The sequence below is a fragment of the Xenopus tropicalis genome, chromosome 2 (genome assembly GCF_000004195.4).
Source record: "Xenopus tropicalis strain Nigerian chromosome 2, UCB_Xtro_10.0, whole genome shotgun sequence".
NCBI lineage: Eukaryota > Metazoa > Chordata > Amphibia > Anura > Pipidae > Xenopus > Xenopus tropicalis.
The window spans coordinates 95,113,739-95,132,555 of record NC_030678.2 but is presented as its reverse complement, the minus strand read 5'-3'; the positions used below and the strand labels follow the sequence as shown (position 1 = coordinate 95,132,555).

General features: G+C 36.6%; 1 protein-coding gene across 5 annotated transcripts in view; it reads left to right on the top strand.

Annotated features, from left to right (window-relative positions):
* scml2 (Scm polycomb group protein like 2) overlaps positions 1-18,817 on the top strand; it is a 65,402-nt gene that overhangs the window by 42,712 nt on the left and 3,873 nt on the right. For 4 of the 5 annotated variants that reach the window (XM_031896132.1, XM_012957288.3, XM_012957291.3 and 1 more), the window contains exons 7-12: positions 12,144-12,394; positions 12,881-13,007; positions 14,396-14,599; positions 15,042-15,224; positions 16,362-16,472; positions 17,406-17,690. In XM_031896132.1, coding sequence (XP_031751992.1) covers positions 12,144-12,394; positions 12,881-13,007; positions 14,396-14,599; positions 15,042-15,224; positions 16,362-16,472; positions 17,406-17,690 — 1,161 coding nt within the window. 5 annotated transcript variants of the gene reach the window in all.

Here is an 18,817-nt window from a genome sequence, read left to right as displayed (position 1 = left end):
CTGGTGCTTTCAGAGGATCTGAGACATTTAGGGCTCTTACAGGCGTTTTGTCCTGTGTTCCTTGAAAATGTACTTGTCAGGAACTGTGTACAAATGATCTCAGTAGGCTTGTGCAAAGATTAAAGGTTCTCATATATGCCAAGATTTTGTCAGGCAATTTGGCTAATTTTAACCATCTTGCCCTTTTATGTTGGCATCAGTGTTCCCTCTAAAGCTGGCCATACACGTGGCGATCTGACGATGTTTCGTGCGATTATCGCACGAAACATCGTCAGATCCGCCACACACCATTCAGGGCTGAATCGGAAGGTAAGGAGGTAGAAACAATAATTTCTACCTCTTTCTGCTGATTCAGCGCTGAAGGGAGATTTTGGTCAGGCGCCTTCTATGGCGCCCGATCAAAATTTTCAAACTGGTCCGATTGGAAAAGTCGGCCGATATCAGCAGCTTCCTGCGATATCGGTCGACTTGCCGACATACCATACACGCACCGAATATCGTACGAAACGAGGTTTCGTACGATATTATCGGTGCGTGTATGGCCACCTTTACTGTGCACTTGTGCATGTAAAGACAAATTACTACACCAGTGTAAAATAAATAAACAAAGAAACAAACACAGAATATTAATGCACATTCATATGTAAGTATTGGCTCAAGATTTATTTTTAATTGTCAGTTTCTCCAGTCAATAACACTCTCCTGTTGAATCCCATTCTTTATTTTACTTTGTTGCTCACATTCTCATAAGTGAATGAATGGGTTGGCATTCCAATAATGCATGTAGCTTACTGCTACCATCCTTATTATGGTATGATGAATTCTAGTTGGCAAACCATGAAGTGTATTCTCTTAAGCATTGACCAGATTTGTTTCCTTATCTCAAAAAAATATGTAAATATTACCTGTTCATACAGTTTCTTTTAGAATCTATTAATAAAATTGTTTTTTAGATGTGTTTCTTACTAGTCTGCATCTGTAAGTACAGGTATGGGATCCCTTATCCGGAAACCCATTATCCAGAAAGTTAGAATTATTTGCTTAAAATGGTGTATATTGGAGATGGTCTTTCCATAATTAAAAAAAAATATATAATTTCCATCATTTTAAAAATGATTTTCTTTTTTTCTCTGTAATAATAAAACAGTACCTTGTACTTGATCCTAACTAATTAATATAATTAATCCTTATTGGCAAAACAATCCTATTGGGTTTATTCAATATTTAAATGATATTTAGCAGACTTAAGTTAGGAGATCCAAATTACAGAAAGATCCCTTATCCGGAAAACCCCAGGTCCAAGCATTCTAGAAAACAGGTCTCATACCTGTGCTATAGTACTGCAAATTATGCCACTTGCTCGGTGTTATTTTGCTGCTCTTAGCTGGGTTACGAGTATAGAAAACGTTACCATACAATATACATGCAACATACATACATGTATTTAAAAGCAGATGGCTTTACAAAAAATAGTTAAACAGATGTTCTGCTTTCAGACTCCCAGTATAGCAAAACCCCAAGAGATAGATCCATTAATGCTGCCTCTTTGCAAGACCTGCCTCTTCTATTCCCCTTCCATCTGGGGACCTTTCCAAATACACTTCTTTTAGCGGTCCAGTGGTTCCCCCAACACGGTTTGCTTCAGTTCCATGTATTGTGTTGTTTCTATACCCTATTAAAGGAACAGTAACACCAAAAAATAAAAGAGCTTTAAAGTAATAAAAATATAATGCACTGTTGCCCTGCACTGGTAAAATTGGTGTGTTTGCTACAGTAACACTACTATAATTTATATAATAAGCTGCTGTGTAGCCAATGGGGGCAGCCATTCAAGCTGGAAAAAAGGAGAAAAGGCACAGGTTACATAGCAGATAACAGATAAGTACTGTAAAATACAATAGTGTTTTATCTGTTATCTGCTATGTGCCTGTGCCTTTTCTCCTTTGAATGGCTGCCCCCCATGGCTACATAGCAGCTTATTTATATAAATTATAGTAGACTTTCTGAAGTAAACACACCACTTTTACCAGTGCAGGGCAGCAGCACATTATATTTTAGTTAGTATTATACACTTTCATTTTTTGGTGTTACTGTTCCTTTAAATGCTCAAGCACCTACCACCCACCAACTGCTGTTACTTCTGAAATCTGAAAGATAAACAATGGGCTCCTTTGGAAAACTTTATGAAAAAATGATGTACTTTTTAAAGTGATTTTTAAATGGAAAAAACAAGAAAAAAAATAAAGAATACTTTGTTGTCAGTATTCAGTCTGTGATCCTTGGTATGTTGTTATACTACAACTTCCAGCACACTCTGACAGTATTTCTCCACCTTATGTTTTAACCAAATATGGTTTCTTGCTTTTACTCTTCCAGTATTACAGTTGTTTAATTTAGGGTTAAGCATTACTTTGATGCATTATGTTGTGTGCATGCCGTAGCCTACAGGCAGAATGTACATAGGCTATCAATTGCATTAAATAATGTCCGTTATTTTGCATTTTTCTAGACTGATAAAGATATTCAGTGGTTTAAGTTAGAAACATCCCCTGCCTATTGCAGGCTTAAGATCATGTGTGTGTAACTGTTTTTATTTTGTGTAACATTTATATTTACAGTGTAAATGGATATAACAATGTACAAAGTGTGAGATACATATAATACTGCAAGAGAAAAGTTGCAACAAATAGTTGATGGGACGCTACCCCCCCTTTTTTTTTTTAATATTCTCGATAGCATAAAATAAACAGCATGAACTGTCTGTAGTAAGCTGCTGCACTGTTTTTCTAGAGGACCTTTGTTTCCTGAATGAAGTCACAAGATCTGTACAAGCACAGTGCAAGTTACTCTTTCTTTTATTTTGTTTTCCTTACCCGCTTCCCCTTGTTACATCCTAATAAGCTCTCGTGAGACTTTTAAACCCCTCTTTCCCCTTCCCCAAAGCTTTGCTAGGCTATTATTTTCCTTCTCAGTGTACATCAGTGTGGGCTGTTCTGTTTTTCCCAGCTCCCCCTTATCACCCTCCCTGCTTGATGTCTTTCCAGATCCTCTGACCCAACTCAACCTTTGCTCTGCCTCCCAAGGCTGGGGTGAAGCAGCCTGAGCAGGTGACTGATGATTACTGTCAATACAGCTTGCAGACAATATGAGATTACTTTAGCAGTTTCTCTTCCTTTTTTTCCCCCCTTTCATTCTTTCTTTCTTCCCCTCGCCCTCCCCCCACTACCGGCTTTCCACACTCCCCTCCCCACCAGCACCAAATGCAAATATCTCATTACCCATTTGCTAAGATTTTCAGGGCTGAACCGGCGGCAGGGGGCTTTGTTTTAGACTTCTGTCTGTTTTGGTCCTAGTGAAACTGAAAAATCTAACCAGGGCAGAATCACAAGAGCCTCCTCTCACTTATGTGCAGATCTACGTTCAAAATAAGGTAGGGAAACCAGATGCTGTTTATTTTGTGTCCCACCTCACATGTGCTTGTAGCCAATTCATTGTGTAATCCATCTTTTGTGTTGAACAAGGAAAGCTAACAACTACCCTGTCATGTCAGAAAAAATATCTCATAACCTGAGATAACTGACAGTTTCCTTAGAGATACATTGGATATCTATTAACTGCACACTGTAAGAACTCCTGAGTGGCTATCATGAACTATTGGGCACAGCTGACACGCTGCCTACTGACAGCCAGCATAACAATGTTGAGCAAATGCTACTTACTCTCCTATTCTTTCCTCGCATATGTCTGTTAAAGAAAGTGTGTTTTTTCATGTTTTCTCTCTTTGTCTGCATATCCGTTTCTGAACTTTCCATCAAGCATAGTTAAAGGACCACTGATGCCTATTTCTCTGCACTGCCAATAAAAATAAGTTGCCTGTATTAATTAAAAAGTACACTTTTTAAATGGTTGTGATACTTCTTGTAACATGGTAACATTTCAGTATAGCACAAGTATTTGTGTATGAATATGTTTAGATATGCATACTATGGTTTGTTCTGTTTTTTATACAGAAAGTCATAATGATACTGTTTATTCCTTAGTCCATTCCCTGGCATACAAATTATTTTACATGGCATTTCAAGAGTAGTTGAAATCATAACAAAGATTAGGGAAAAAAAAAAAAAAAATAAATAAATATATATATATATATATATATATATATATATATATATATAAAATGTTTTCATCCAAATGAATTGTCATGCAGTGCTGCATAAGTCTGCTCCTTGCATCACAGTGGTGCATGAGAGGGATGCTTTCTCTGCCCTTGTCTAGAGGGACCCCTCTCTGTCTGCTTTTTTTCGATTTCATACTAATCTTGTCTAAAGGGATTCTGTTTTCTGAGATTTTCTTAGTTTTCTGCGCGGATTAAAACACTGATTTGGATATAGTGGGTTATTTGTACAGCGACCTTTGGAACTAGATGGACATTTTCTTTTTCTTAGTTCCTGATACTACAAAAAAGGGAATTGTTATCTCTGATAAAAGCAAAATGAAAATATTGTGACTGAATACAAAAGTGTGCCTTGTTTTACAGTGCTAAGATGAACTAGTAACTTGAAAATCAGTTAGTGATAGAAATCTGTGATGGGGTTATAATTTTCTGCAAAACCTTTGTAAACAGTTTTATTGGTTTTGGATATTTTTTAGTATGAGTAAAGGATCTTATCAAGTAAGTAGTAATGAATTATGAAGACATTTGATAGCTTCATAAGTCTCAGTACATAAATGTTTTGTATTGTATTTGTTTTATAACTGTTTATTCTGGGTTTGAGTGGTTAAATGAGAATGCAACTCCTTCTAGACTGCTAGATCAGCAGAAATGGAGTGGAAGAGAAGGCACTGTTATATAAAAAAAAGCTTATTGGTTTGATCAAGTTGTTCACCTCACATGGCTGTTTCTAGGAGTATCTGGCTCTTTGCACATTTATGCACAGGTAGTTAGGGCGTACTATATGGGGCACATTTACTAATCCATGAACGGTCCGAATGATCGGTATTTTTGTGACTTTTTCATCGGCAGCGCAACTTTTTCGTATTTTCTGCGACTTTTCCGACGCCGTCGCCATATTTCGTATATTTTTCACGACATTTTCATCGCCATCGTGAAAAAATCGTATTGTTGCGCCGAGTACGAAAGTTTCGGATTCATTCAAGCTTCAGTATTGTGACTTTCTTTGGGCCAGGTTGGAGCTGCAGAGTGCCATTTATTCCTCTTTGAGGCTTCCAAAATCATGCAAAGTCGGAAAGGTTTTTCCGCCATTTTACTATCGTTCAATACGATAAAGTCGCCATGGCGACAAAATAGTCGCGCAAAATACGATAAAGTTGCGACGGCGACGAAAAAGTCGTAAGTTTTTCGTTTCCAATCTGAATTTTTGCCATTCGGGATTCAAATTCGTGCTTTGGTAAATCAGCCCCTATGTGTATGAGGCACAAGGTTAAACACAGTACAGGTAAAGGACCTGTTATTCAGAATGCTCGGGACCTGGGGCTTTCCGGATAAGGGATCTTTCCATAATTTCACTCTCCATACCTTAAGTTTACTAAAAAATCATTTAAACATAATTTAAACCCAACAGGATTGTTTTGCATCCAATAAGGATTAATTATATCTTAGTTGGGATCAATTACAAGGTTCTGTTTTATTATTACAGAGAAAAAAGAAAACATTATTAATAAGTAGAATTATTTGCTTATAATGGAGTCTATGAGAGAAGGCCTTTACGTAATTTGGAACTGGATAATGGGTTTCCGGATAAGGGATCCTATACCTGTACTGACATTTTTTGCTTCTAGCAGCTGGGCAACTCTGTAATATGAGCAGTGTAGAGTTTTCTCTTTTTAAGAGTTGTTTGGAACTCCAGCTGTTGTTGAAGATGTCTTAAAATATTTATCAGATACTTGATAAAAGGGGTATGGAGACCTTTTAATGGCTGGCAACACCAGGAAATTAAAATTTGGAGCCCTACATACACCATCATCATTTCTTGCAGAATATTAATATGCTGTAATTGTGCTGGGCAATTTTTTATGAGGATACAGTATGTTTTGTTATTAAATACAGATATCTAGAAACTCGTTATCTTGGAATAACACAAAGGCCTTTTCCATAAAGTCCAAATAAAATGACATGCTTTCTTATTTCTCTGTAATAATTAAACAATATTATTGGTGAAAAAATAATCATTTTGGGTTTATTTAATGTGTAAATGATTTTTTAGTTAAGGTATGGAGATCCAAATTATGAAAAGATTATTTATCCAGAAATTCACCAAACTGTGCAGTTGTTTGAATCAGTCTGAATGTGAACCTTTCTGCTGTCCTAAAAATTGCACCCACACAGGCGGAATTAGCCAAACATAATCAAAATATTGGATTCTGATTCGGTTAGGCCAGGGTCTTGTATTTGCCTGAATTTGAATCCTGCTTAAAAAAAAAAGGCTCAGATCAGAATCAACCTGGATTCAAACATACACTGTATGTTTTATATATATATTTATATTTATATATATATATTTTTTTTAAAGGGGCTTTATAAACTTTACCGGTTGGCCACATTTTTTATTCTGTTCACTTATTTCTCATTCTGGTGAACTGCTTCTTGTTTTGAAACGTTGTGCTAAAGGTACAATGGCACAGCATGCTGTGTGCTTCTGTAAAAGGTACTTACTTTTCTCTATGTACTATGTATAACTGTGCATAAAATTCATACCTTCCCTTCCCAGTGGAACTTATAACCTAAGGTCTTTATAATTCTCATACACACTATGCTTAATTTTATCAGGATTTCCTTTATGGAAACTTGAGTAACCAAAGCCATGCAGACAAGAGAACCAGACCTGTATGTAGCTCCAATGTATTGCACTTACTTAATTATAATATATAATTAATTTATAACAAAGTAAATTCTAATTCTAAATTGTACTTGAATTTGAAAAACTAGCATAATTACAGTTTTCTTTGAAGTTCTCGTGAGGAAAAAAAGGCCAGTAATTTAGTTGACTGATGGTGTATCAGTGAAGCAATTGTTTACTTTTAGCTGATGTAACATGAGAAATGCTCCTGCAATTAACTATTAAACAGGAAAGTGGCATCTGTAGACAAAAGTTAAATCAAAAACAAAAGAGCCTTCTGTTTTTAAGGGGAATTGTGGCTAGGTGGTAATGAATAAAAGCTGAACCAGAGTATCTTATGCCAGTAAAAATGCCAATTGCTTGTTTTAACTGAAGCAGCAGCAATGTGTATTTTGATTTTATGATGTAGTGTGTGTGTGTGTGTGTATGTATGTGTGTATATATATATATATATATATATAAATAATACAGGTATGGGATCCCTTATCCGGAAACCCGTTATCCAGAAAGCTCCGAATTACAGAAAGCCCATCTCCCATAGACTCCATATTAAATAATTTAGAATTTTTAAACGGAATCCCTTTTTCTCTGTAGTAATAATACAGTACCTTGTAATTGATCCCAACTAAGATATAAATAATCCTCATTGGATGCAAAACAATCCTATTGGGTTTAATTCATATTTTATTGATTTTTTTTTAGTAGACTTAAGGTACGGAGATCCAAATTACGGAAAGACCCCTTATCCGGAATACCCTTGGTCCCGAGCATTCTGAATAACTGGTCCTATACCTGTACATAAAATAAAATTTGTTTTTCACTGCTAATTTAGGTTCAGATAAGCCACCTGTGTCCTTACATATATTAACTAAAGTCACACTGGTATCTGGGGCAGGCACTGGTGCTAACATTTCTGACCTTGCCCATTCCCACACCCTTTCTCCTTGTAGATTGTAATCTCTTTTGGGCAGGGCCCTCTTCACCTCTTGTATCGGTTATTGGTTGCTTTTATTTTACTCTGTATGTCCAATGCATGAAACCCACTTATTGTACAGCGCTGTGGAATATGTTGGTGGTTTATAAATAAACGTTAAAGAAAACATAATGCTAAGCAACTTTGCAATATACATTCATTACATATTTGTAATGGTTTTTGAGTTACTTGTATATATAACGGCTATTAAAAGCAGTGTCTGCCTGTCCTTTCTATTCCCTGCCCTGGGGGCTTTGGTATTTGAAACAATGTAACAAACACCAGCAGATGTTACAGACTTTCCTTGCTGGAGGAGCCTGGCACTTGCAACATTGTTTAAAAAGTAACAACCAGGAGTTCAGTCTTCTGTTACAATTTTAACTTTAATTGCTGATATTTCTCTTATCTCCCTCAAAATTTATCAACCTTTATGTTCACCTTTAAATTAACATTTAGCATGATGTGTAGGTAATGATTCTGAGACAAATTGCAATTGGTTTTCATTTTTTATTATTTGTGGTTTTTCAGTTATTTAGCTGTATGTTATGTGCCGCTCGAGTTTGAAAGCAGCTAACTGTTTGCTCTCCTTAGCAACCATGCAGTGATTTGAAAGAGAGACTGGGATATGAATGAATAGGGGGTCTGAAAAGAAAGATAAGTGATAAAAAGTGACAATAATAAACTCACAGAGCAAACATTTCAGGGACCCCCATTTTGAGAAAGATGGAAAGATGTAGAAGAGGAAGGCAAATAATTCAAAAACTATAAAAACTAAATAATGAAGACCAATTACAAAGTTGCTAGGAATAGGACATTCTATAACATATTGAAAGTTAACTTTAAGGTGCACCACCCCTTTAAGAGAATAGCTCAACGCTGACAAATATCCTGCTTTGACTTAGGGCTAAACTAGACAGATTTTGATTAGATCTTATGAAACAGACTTTATTTGACCCACCAAATCTTGTCACACTACAGCACACAATTTTGTGTATTCTTTATTGGATAATTAAAATTTGTAAAACAAAAAGCATTTTCTACCTTTGTGCGTTAGTTAAAATATGTTTGAAATGTACATAACTGATTTAAAAAAAGTACAATAAAATTATTAAAAAAATATAGAAAATATATGTGTGGATCTTGCAGTGGGACATAAGGGACTCAAAACCTTTTTTGCTCGTTGTGAGACTCTGTCATGGTGGCTATCAAACATAGAAATGCTAACAGCTTTATCAAAGAGCTTTGATTCTCTTTCTTTGATGTGTTTTCTTTCCTGTCACATTAGAACAATGAAAATAACTTAATTCTTTATGTATCATGGCACATATAGAGTGTGTGACTTGGAAACACCTGTTTTAGGGCTCTGGAACCCGAGGGAGATTAGTCGCCCGTGACAAATCTCCCTTGTTGCGGGCGACTAATCTACCCGATATGACTTCCCACCAGCGAAAATGTAAATCGATTTCCGCAAATCGCACCGCCGCGTATGCCAACCCAACGGCGATTTACATTTTCGCCAGTGGGTTGTCATATCGGGGAGATTAGTCGCCCGCAACAAGGGAGATTTGTTTGGGGGCGACTAATCTCCCTCGTGTGCCAGAGCCCTTAAGATGATACTAGCACCTTTTCTGCTTTATTAGTTAAAGGCCTGTTAAGTTATGTTTTCATGGATTATTTTGGCCACACACCTTTACCTTTTATTAGGGATCTGGCACACAGGGTATTTTTCTTCTTACATAATTAAGCCAGAAAGCCCTTCTCCCATTGACTCCAATGGGAACTACCTGACACTGCAATTACAGTGGATTCTTGGCCTGAAAACACTGTCGCCCACTTTCATGCAGAGAAACCTGTACCAGCAGTGTTTCCAGTGAAGTTCATGGGAGGTTGTGTGGCCTGTTTCAGGTTCTTCTGCACTGGCTGAAATATGCTGGTGGAGAAAACTCATTGTGCTCCATCAACATTTGTTCTGCTCCTCACTTGCTATGACACGGCACATCCACACTTGATGATTCTAGCTGTATTAATATGAATAAAATATGTTTTGTACGGTAGATAGTTACTTTATTGTTTACGTTAAATATCCCTGAAAAAATAGGTGTCTTATGGTTCAATCTATTTGTGCCTTCTCCTCTCCTTCCAGTTTGAGTACACAGCCCAAACAAAATGCCAGCAGCTGGCAACTGGGTAAGTGGCAGGATTTCAAAGTTAAATCTTCTGACAATTAATTGTCATCCTGCTCTAGGCTGCTGGTATGTTACAGACACACAGGAGATATATACCAATTAAAGCTATTGGTTTCTGCCTGCAATAATTCACGAAGTCCATTGTCTAAAATGTTGGTGTAAATTCTGGTGCAGCTCTGAACTACACACTTTTATAAATAGAGTGCTAAGAGCTTTTATTTGAACAATTTAAAGTGATACTGACACTAAAAACTACTTTTAAAAATATGAATGTACATAAAAAGTTCCCTATAGGTCATGTTGATCATTTTTCACTGATAGGCCTGCTTTAAATGTAAGTAAATGCTACTTGAAGTTCCCAAACCTGACTGTCTTGCCAACCTGACTGTCCCTTCTTAGCCTGTCAGTTATAGCTTCTAATACTAATGGACTCCTGCTGCACAAATATGGCAGACATCGGGGATCAGATAGGGAATGGAAGAGCATCAAGCAAATACTTTTATGGCACAATTATAAATAGCATTCAAAGACATTTTTATGATAGCTGTAATAAAAGGCTTAATTTCTTGTGTCAGTATCTCTTTAAGCTTAAAGGAGAATGAAAGTCAAATTCTATTAAGCACACTATTCAATAGTACTACTATTGTTAAGTAAAAACGCTATAGTTCTGGCTTGCCTAATGAAAGATTTACAGAGTTACACGTCATGCTGCATACTCGTTTCTGTGAATGGCGCCACCAGGAGTCTTGAGAGTGCTGTAGGCTGCCAGTGCCATATCAGACACAAGACAGCAGGGATCTGGAAATCAAGCTATATAGTGAGTACTTTACACCAATGCCTCTAGACTAAGGGGCACATTCATGAAAACACGAGTTCGAATCCCAAATGGGATAAATTCAGATCGGATACAATCATTTCTTAAGACCGCAAATATCACAAATACCCTTACGAAAAAATCGCATTAGTCACGATAATATTGTATTGGCGATCCGAAAGTCACAAAATTTTCTTTCCAAACGATCGGAAAATGCAGGAAAACCTTTCCGACTTTAATCCTTCTGTGCATGATTTTGGAATCATGCATCATAGGAATCAGTGGCACTCTGCAGCTCCAACCTGGCCCAAAGAAAGTCACGATACTGAAGCTTGAATGAATCCGAAACTCGGCGCGACAATACGATTTTGTTGCAAAGTATGAAAAAATCACGCAAGGTATGAAAAAGTCACAGAAAGTACCCTTGGAGCGTTCGTGGATTAGTAAATGCCCCCCCTAAGTGTTCATTTCTAAGAACCTTTCCTTGTCCGAGAAGCTCAAATTTAGTTTAAATGTGGAAGACTTATAAATGTCCTATTCATTTTACATTTATTGGCATTGTATAAAATCAAATTTTTCTGAATCGCCCCATTCTAGAGAACTGCATTTACAGTAAACAAATATTTACTAAAACCTTATAATCCAAGAAATCAAAGCATATAACACAAATTATTCAATATCTACATAATTTAGTACAGAGCTGATATGATTTCCTCTTGCTAAGGTAAAGTAAGGACTTCATCGCAAGATCTGGCAGGGTGCCAAGGTGCTGCATTACAATGATCATTTTAAAAATAACAGAAACATTGAATAGCTTAGAATCACTAGTTTATGAAAACATTCATTTCCAGAATTTGCATGGCTCCGTGGAATAGCATCAAGATTTTGCCAAGTCATAATTTAAAAAAATAAATAACATCTGGAACAGTAATTTAGTGATAGCAGAAAAACTTTGTTTGTAAGAAAACATAGGATGATGCATTCCTTATTTGATTCAGTAATTGTAAATTTTATTCATTGTTGGTCTTGAAAAAGGTCTTGAGGTAGGGGCTATCTAAATGTCCACCTACAAATTTTGCACTTTTTCATTGAAACCACGAGTGCTACTTATTTTTTTTCTTTTTGTATCAAACTTGGTTATGATAGCACCAGGGGCATGAGAGATTGTTCAGTGTATTTGAATTTAAAAATGATAATCTGATTTTTGGTAAGGCTCTCTAATAGTAATTTAATTATTGTCATATGCTGTACTGATTGATTATGTAAACAGAACCATATTGTCCAGTAATCTTTGATTGTTTTACCATTTACAGTTTCCCTCCCAAGGACAAGTAGTACCCCAACAGCATCACCGATTAAAGGTGTTAGACGTTCAATGCAATCACCTCAGAAACCTGTGCAGGCACAGAAAGGAAGGAAGCCAATGCGTGACAAGTGCCTTGGACAAACCTCTGCTTCTCCAAGGAAAGGCAAGCGTCCAAAGAATACTACTTTGTCACGGAACACACCCAACGCAGAAAACCAAACCAAATCAAAGGGTACAGGGTTAAAACCAGGAAGAAAGGTCACTATTATGCAATTTTATAAAATAATTCATATTTTGTAGCCAAACTGTTAAGTGTAAGAAAGACTGTATTTTTTTTTTCGTGAGCTTTTTTTATTTGCTTCATCTGTTTTTCTTTGACTTGGCAGAACTATAACCAATCTGTAGGCAATTAAAGACATTTTTACAAAGCAAATGTTAACAGAGCCCTTGCTAACAAAATGTGTTTATTAACCACCTCCAAAAATCATTTGTACACAAACTGTTCAAAGAATTTCACATTTATTATAAGTAATGTTTATCTTTTTTTTTTTTTTTTTTTAAAGGACATGTGTATCAGAGTGGGAGCTTCTGTATTATTTTGCCTTGGCTCCAGTAAAACATAGATTGTCCTGTTTTGTATAGTATATGGTAGAGCAGTCTGCAGAGCTATGCAATTATGTACCTCCCATTTTCATCAATATTGTAGTTCTGCACTAAAATGCACAACTGTATTTCTATTTGCAGAAAGAAACTTTAGCATTAAACTCATCTCTGCCTCCTGTAAACACATCGGATGGAGACAGCAACAAATCCCAGATCCTTAAAGATGGTGTTGGAATATTGGGTTCGCCTGTGGCAGTGATATCCACAGGTAAATATCAGTAGGTTTCTAGAACACAGGTGCTGTAATCAGTAACACCAAAAATGAAAACTCTTTTGCTTGGTGTTTTTTCATCAGTGTAAACTAAATATTTTAGTGTAAATACTTATGTGTGTATAGTTTTTTTTCTATGCAAGGAAATGGAGGTGGGGGGGGCTGGTGGTGCTTGGTACAGGTATGGGACCTGTTATCCAGAATGCTCGTGACCAGTGGACTGGCCCACCAGGATACCAGGAAAACTCCCAGTGGGCCCAGGTGTCAGTGGGGCAGTCCTGCCTGACCATTAGGCCTGCTTCATGGTCCTTCACAATTTCTGAATGGAAAGAAAGAGGAGATATAGATGGAAATATAGATGCTATAAATGTTATGTTATGTAAATAAAAGAGACTAGGAGAATATAGAGGTTGGGCGGGGAAAGGAGGAAAATAGTTTGAATAGTGGGCCTAGGGGCACTGGTCAAACCTTAAGTTAAAAATCATTTAAATATTGAATAAACCCAGTAGGCTTGTTTTGCCTCAAAAAAGGATTCATTATATCTTTGTTGGGATCAAGTACAAGGCACTGTTTTATAATTACAGAGAAAAAAAACATTTTTAAAAATTATAATGATTTGCTTATAGTGGAGTCTATGGAAGATGACCTTTCCGTAATTCAGAACTTTCTGGATAACAGGTTTCCGCATAAGGGAACCCACACCTGTATAACAAAGTTAACATTCTTCCATTTCTGGATGATCACTTTCACTGATGAATAAAAGTATTCTAATATATAAGGCCCCTTGAACAGAACATTTCATTTAGAAAAATGTATGTAGGTATATAATATATTATAGTACACTGTATTTGTTATTAGATGAATAGTAATATATATTTCCAAGAAAGGTTTCTTCAGAGAACTCACATTTCCTGTTAATGGACACATAGAATTATAGTTACTTGCCTTAGGCTGCAAGAAACTGGCACACAGAGAATATCCTATTACCACTATGCTAATATTTTGTAGCCCCTTGCTTTTCTAAACTTTCTGATATTTTTGTGCAAGCTGGCAAAAGAAATTAAAGGAAACATTGTTTGCAATTTTAATGGATACTTATTACAAAAGTGACAAGACTCCTTTAGTGCTGCACTGATGTCTGCGTACTTTCTTGTAGGTTTATTGTTGTGCTTGCAGATATTATATTCTTATGAGAAAATCGACATATTTCAGTTCTGATGGTTAACTGTTTTGCATTTTAAAAGCAAGAAAAGAAAATTTGAGAGGTGTTAGATCAAGGGATCATTTAAAAAGTCTAATACTTTAAAAATTAAATACCTACAGTTTTGAACGTATGCAGTGATGCTTGTGCAAAGAAATGACAGTGCTGTTTTTTATTGTTCTAGTTTGTGTATATGTAAACAAGCATGGAAATTCAGGACCACATCTGGATAAGAAAAAAGTTTTACAGCTTCCTGATCATTTTGGGCCTGGACCTGTAAATGTAGTCCTACAGCAGGCAGTGCAGGCCTGTGTTGATTGTGCCTACTACAGTAAAATAGTGTTCAGCTTCCTCAAGTCAGGCCATCACGGGGGTGAAGCAATAACAGGTTTGTCCCTCTGCCTTATTATTTAAATGCTTTAACATACCCATAGCCAAAAATGCTCAATATTTTAAAATGTTTACATCAAGTGTGAATTGATATGGTTTGGTACATCATACTCCATATATTTTGTGCAATTGCTATTCTTTCAAGTTTAGCGTAAACTTCAGTGCAATATGGAAAGGTTATTTGTCAGGAGGATCGAATTCTCAGCACCATCTTTGATGTGTATCAAAATATCAAATCTCTTTCCTTCAAAGTTAATATATACAGCTACTTACCTATAACCTATACCTATTTAAAAGGTATTTATAAAAATTTTACAATCGTGCATGTTTTTTTTTTATCTTGCAGCATTGTCACAGCACCAAATCTCTTCAAAATATGATAGCTTCCTTGCTTATCGTACCCTCTGCCAAAATAATGTCTTTCTCTTTCTGCTTTGTAGCTTCTTTTGATGGAGAAAAACACTCTGTTCATCTTCCGCCGGTGAACAGTGCATCCTTTGTCTTGCGATTTTTGGAGAAACTCTGTCACAGCCTGCAGTGCGATAATCTGTTTAGTAGCCAACCTTTCAGCCCGCACATGGGTGGAGCACACAGTCCAACAGACTATGACAGGAGTAAGACAAGTAAGGACACCTTGACTGTAGTACATTTCTACAATTTTTTTTTTTCAAGAGGTGCAGTTGAAGCCTTATTTAAATATTTTTCATCTAAAAGAACCCATAAAGCCAAACAAAAAAAGAAAACTATTAACTTGCATTGCTGTACTAAGTATTAAAATTAGTTGTTATTAATATAATAATATAATTATTAATTATATTTGTAGGTAACTGTTGGTTAAATCTGTTTTTTTTGGAGTTGCAAACCTGGTTTTTATTGCAACATGTATCTAATTATTATTTTGCACAAAGCCTACCCGTTCTGTCTCAGAAACATTAATTAATGGGGTAATTTTATAAAAGACATTAAGTTTGCCCAGGAGCAGTAACCCATAGCAACTAATCACCAGGTAGCATTTACTGGTCACTTGTTTAAAACCAAACATCTTACTGGTTGCTATGGGTTACTGCTTCTGTGCAAACTTTAGTGCCTTTTATTACATACAGTATGAGGATAACTGCACTAAGCTCTTGTTAATACATGCTTTTGTTAATACATGCCTGAGCGCAAAGTGTACTAAACATTTGAAAAAATAATTCCTGTAATGATTGTGGCACATGGTACATATTCTCCACTGTCGTAAAAAATAGTAATCCACAGTCTTCAGTCGGCATGTTCATGTTTGCCTGAAAAAAGGTGAAAGTATGCATTTTTGCAGCAGAATATGCCCCACGCATTTGTGCCTGATAGTTTTTTTTTAATATACTGTACAAATATTGCTAAGTAACAAGTGCCAACATTTATATAGAAGTAAAAGTATACTCTACTGTAATTTTGGTATTGGTAGTCACAGGTTAGTTCAGTGACCCATGTACGCCGAGACAGAGGCTTTTGTAACAGCCACTAATTTCCCAGATGCTTTTTAAATTTTAATAGGGATATTTTATGTGTTAAAATCAACAACAATACCCATAGCAACACCGACAGACTACCATAGCAGTGCTATGCATTGCAATGGGCACACTGTGAATGCAGCATCCATAGCAATGCCAGTTTGCAAACCTCTACAGTGTGTTTGATCTAAAAGTTGTATCTGTATATTATATGATCAGGCACTACTTTTGTATATGTAACAACAATTCTTGTTTTGTGTCCTTGTGAAGCAAAAGAAGAAATCACTGATAGGAGCAACAAAAGATACTGTCAAGACCCCCCTCCATTTTCAGCCCCACTATCTCCCAAGCTGCCAAGATCAGAGGTTCATCCTCCAGAAGGTAAGTTGCTGCTTTCTGTACCAATTCACTGGTACAAAACCTTATTTCCAAAAAATTTAAGATGCTGAGTCAAATGGAAATAAAAAAAAAATGGGATGATTTTGAATTGCAAATAGTTCAAAGGCAGCACATCAAATGTTGAAACTGAGAAGTGTTATAAATGATATGCTCATTTTGAATTTGATACCAGCAGTACGTTTAAAAAAGCAGGGAGAGGGGCAACACAAAACTGGAAAAGCTGTGTAATGCTAAAAAGAGCATCCCAGAGCGGTCAGGCAGGGGAAGGGCCAGTGTGGGCTGCCGGGGCCCACTGGGATTTTTCCCGGTGTCCCAGTCCGACCTTGTGCAGATCCGCTGCCTTCCACCCCAGCACTACAGCATTTACCTATCAGTGCACACACGTGGCTGGTATTGGCACAGAAAAGCATGCATTTTTGGGCCAAAATCTACCACATGAGCCCTTACTAACTATTACATACCATGTGTGCGGTGGAGGGCAAAGAATACACCAGTGGAGAATGAGAGTGAATATCCTCCTAACCAGTCAAAGGAGACAAAAAATAAATGTAAAAAAATAAGCACTAGTAAATATGTATCTCTTACAAATTTGTTTCTTTTATAATGGGGCTGGGTTGATAAATTAGTGAATTAAGCATTGTCATAAAAATGCTGTCTTGTGCTTCTGACAGCATTTGAATGCTGTGTGCAATATTCCCACAACAAATTATGGTGTGCATTTTTAATAATGCACTTACAAGTTTAAAATGTGCCCACAAAATAACTTTTTTTTTGTGCACATAGGGATTAGAGAATTCTCCAGTCTGTTCCCAGGCATAGTGATCTTCAAGGAGCAATTGTATTAAGCATGGAACCCTCTGTGTTAACTTTTTTTTTTTTTTTTTTTTTTTAATTAATAAAAATACCCTTCTGCAGCAGAAATGTCACCAACAGAAGAAAACTGCATGCCAAAAGATCAAAGATTTTCAGAGGAGTCCATGGATTCAGCACTAAATACAGTAAACACTGCCAGCCCAGCTACACGAAACACAACTGAGTACCGCAACATGGGAGCCACATCAGCCTATTACAGGGGCTCAGTCCAACCTGTCACTGCTACCTCAAATGGTGCTCCTGTTGTACGAAGATCATCTTCTAGCTCTGCCAGCAACAGCTGCTATTATGATTCCAGCCGAAATCGCACTCAGAGGAGAATAGAAGGTTAATTTTCCAGAATCTTGTTCTGTTTAATAGCATATATCTGTACACTGGTCAGATTTAAACAAAAACAGTGATGGTAGGCAAATTTTAAAAAAACAGGTCCTTTTTCTCTGTAATAATAAAATAGTACCTTGTACTTGATCCCAACTATGATATAATTTATCCTTATTGGAGTCAACAATCCTGTTGGATTGGTAATGTTTAAGTAATTTTTTTTTTTAGTAGACTTTAAGGCATGGTGATCCAAATTACAGAAAGACCCCTTATCTGAAAAATATGTCCAGCTGCAAGGCAAGGAAATGATTGGATAATTAACTAAATCTATATTGAGTTCACTAACCTCTTTTAGAACATAAAAGAAAAATACAAACAGAGGCAATACTATACTATGCAATGCTATGCTGTACTGAACGTAGGATTATACAGTTGCAATCAGTTCAATAAAAGGTTACAGAAGGAAAACTGTAGCTAGTCAGTCATACAGCATGTCATTGCACTTGCATATGAATCACTGTTGTATGGTGGGGGCATGTTTTTACCAGTTTTTTTTAGGGTTAAATAAATCATAGGACCTTCTATTCATCCCCAGCAAGACATTATTAAAATGAACTTATAGAAGTACAAGCCACCTCTTGGCTACATTTTGAGGCTACCCCCCCTTGTGTAATATAAGACACTATGTTTGCCCAGGTGGAGCAGCCTATAGCAACCAATAAGATTTTTGCTTTTAAACAGGTGACCAAAATGCTGCCTGCTGATTGGCTGCTGTGGGTTACCGCTCCTGGGCAAACTTAGTGCTGCTTATTATATAAACCCTTACACCTTTTTTCAGCTAAAAAGAGGCACAGATAGACCTTGTTCAGTATAAGAGACCCTGATTATTCCATTGTAACCACTCCTAACAGACTCCTAGTGAAACATCAGTTTTCTATTTGCTGTAACTGCTCTTTGTTTTCTGCAACCCCACTTCAAACCCTTGCAGAGCTGTTCATGGGCAGAATACAATTAAAATGGCCATGTTTACCATAGACAGACAGGATTTAGGTTTAGGGAGTAGGGTAATAAGGGCAATAACAACTGAACTTAATGGGACATCTAGAATTCTAATTCCGCAGTGTATTTTATTT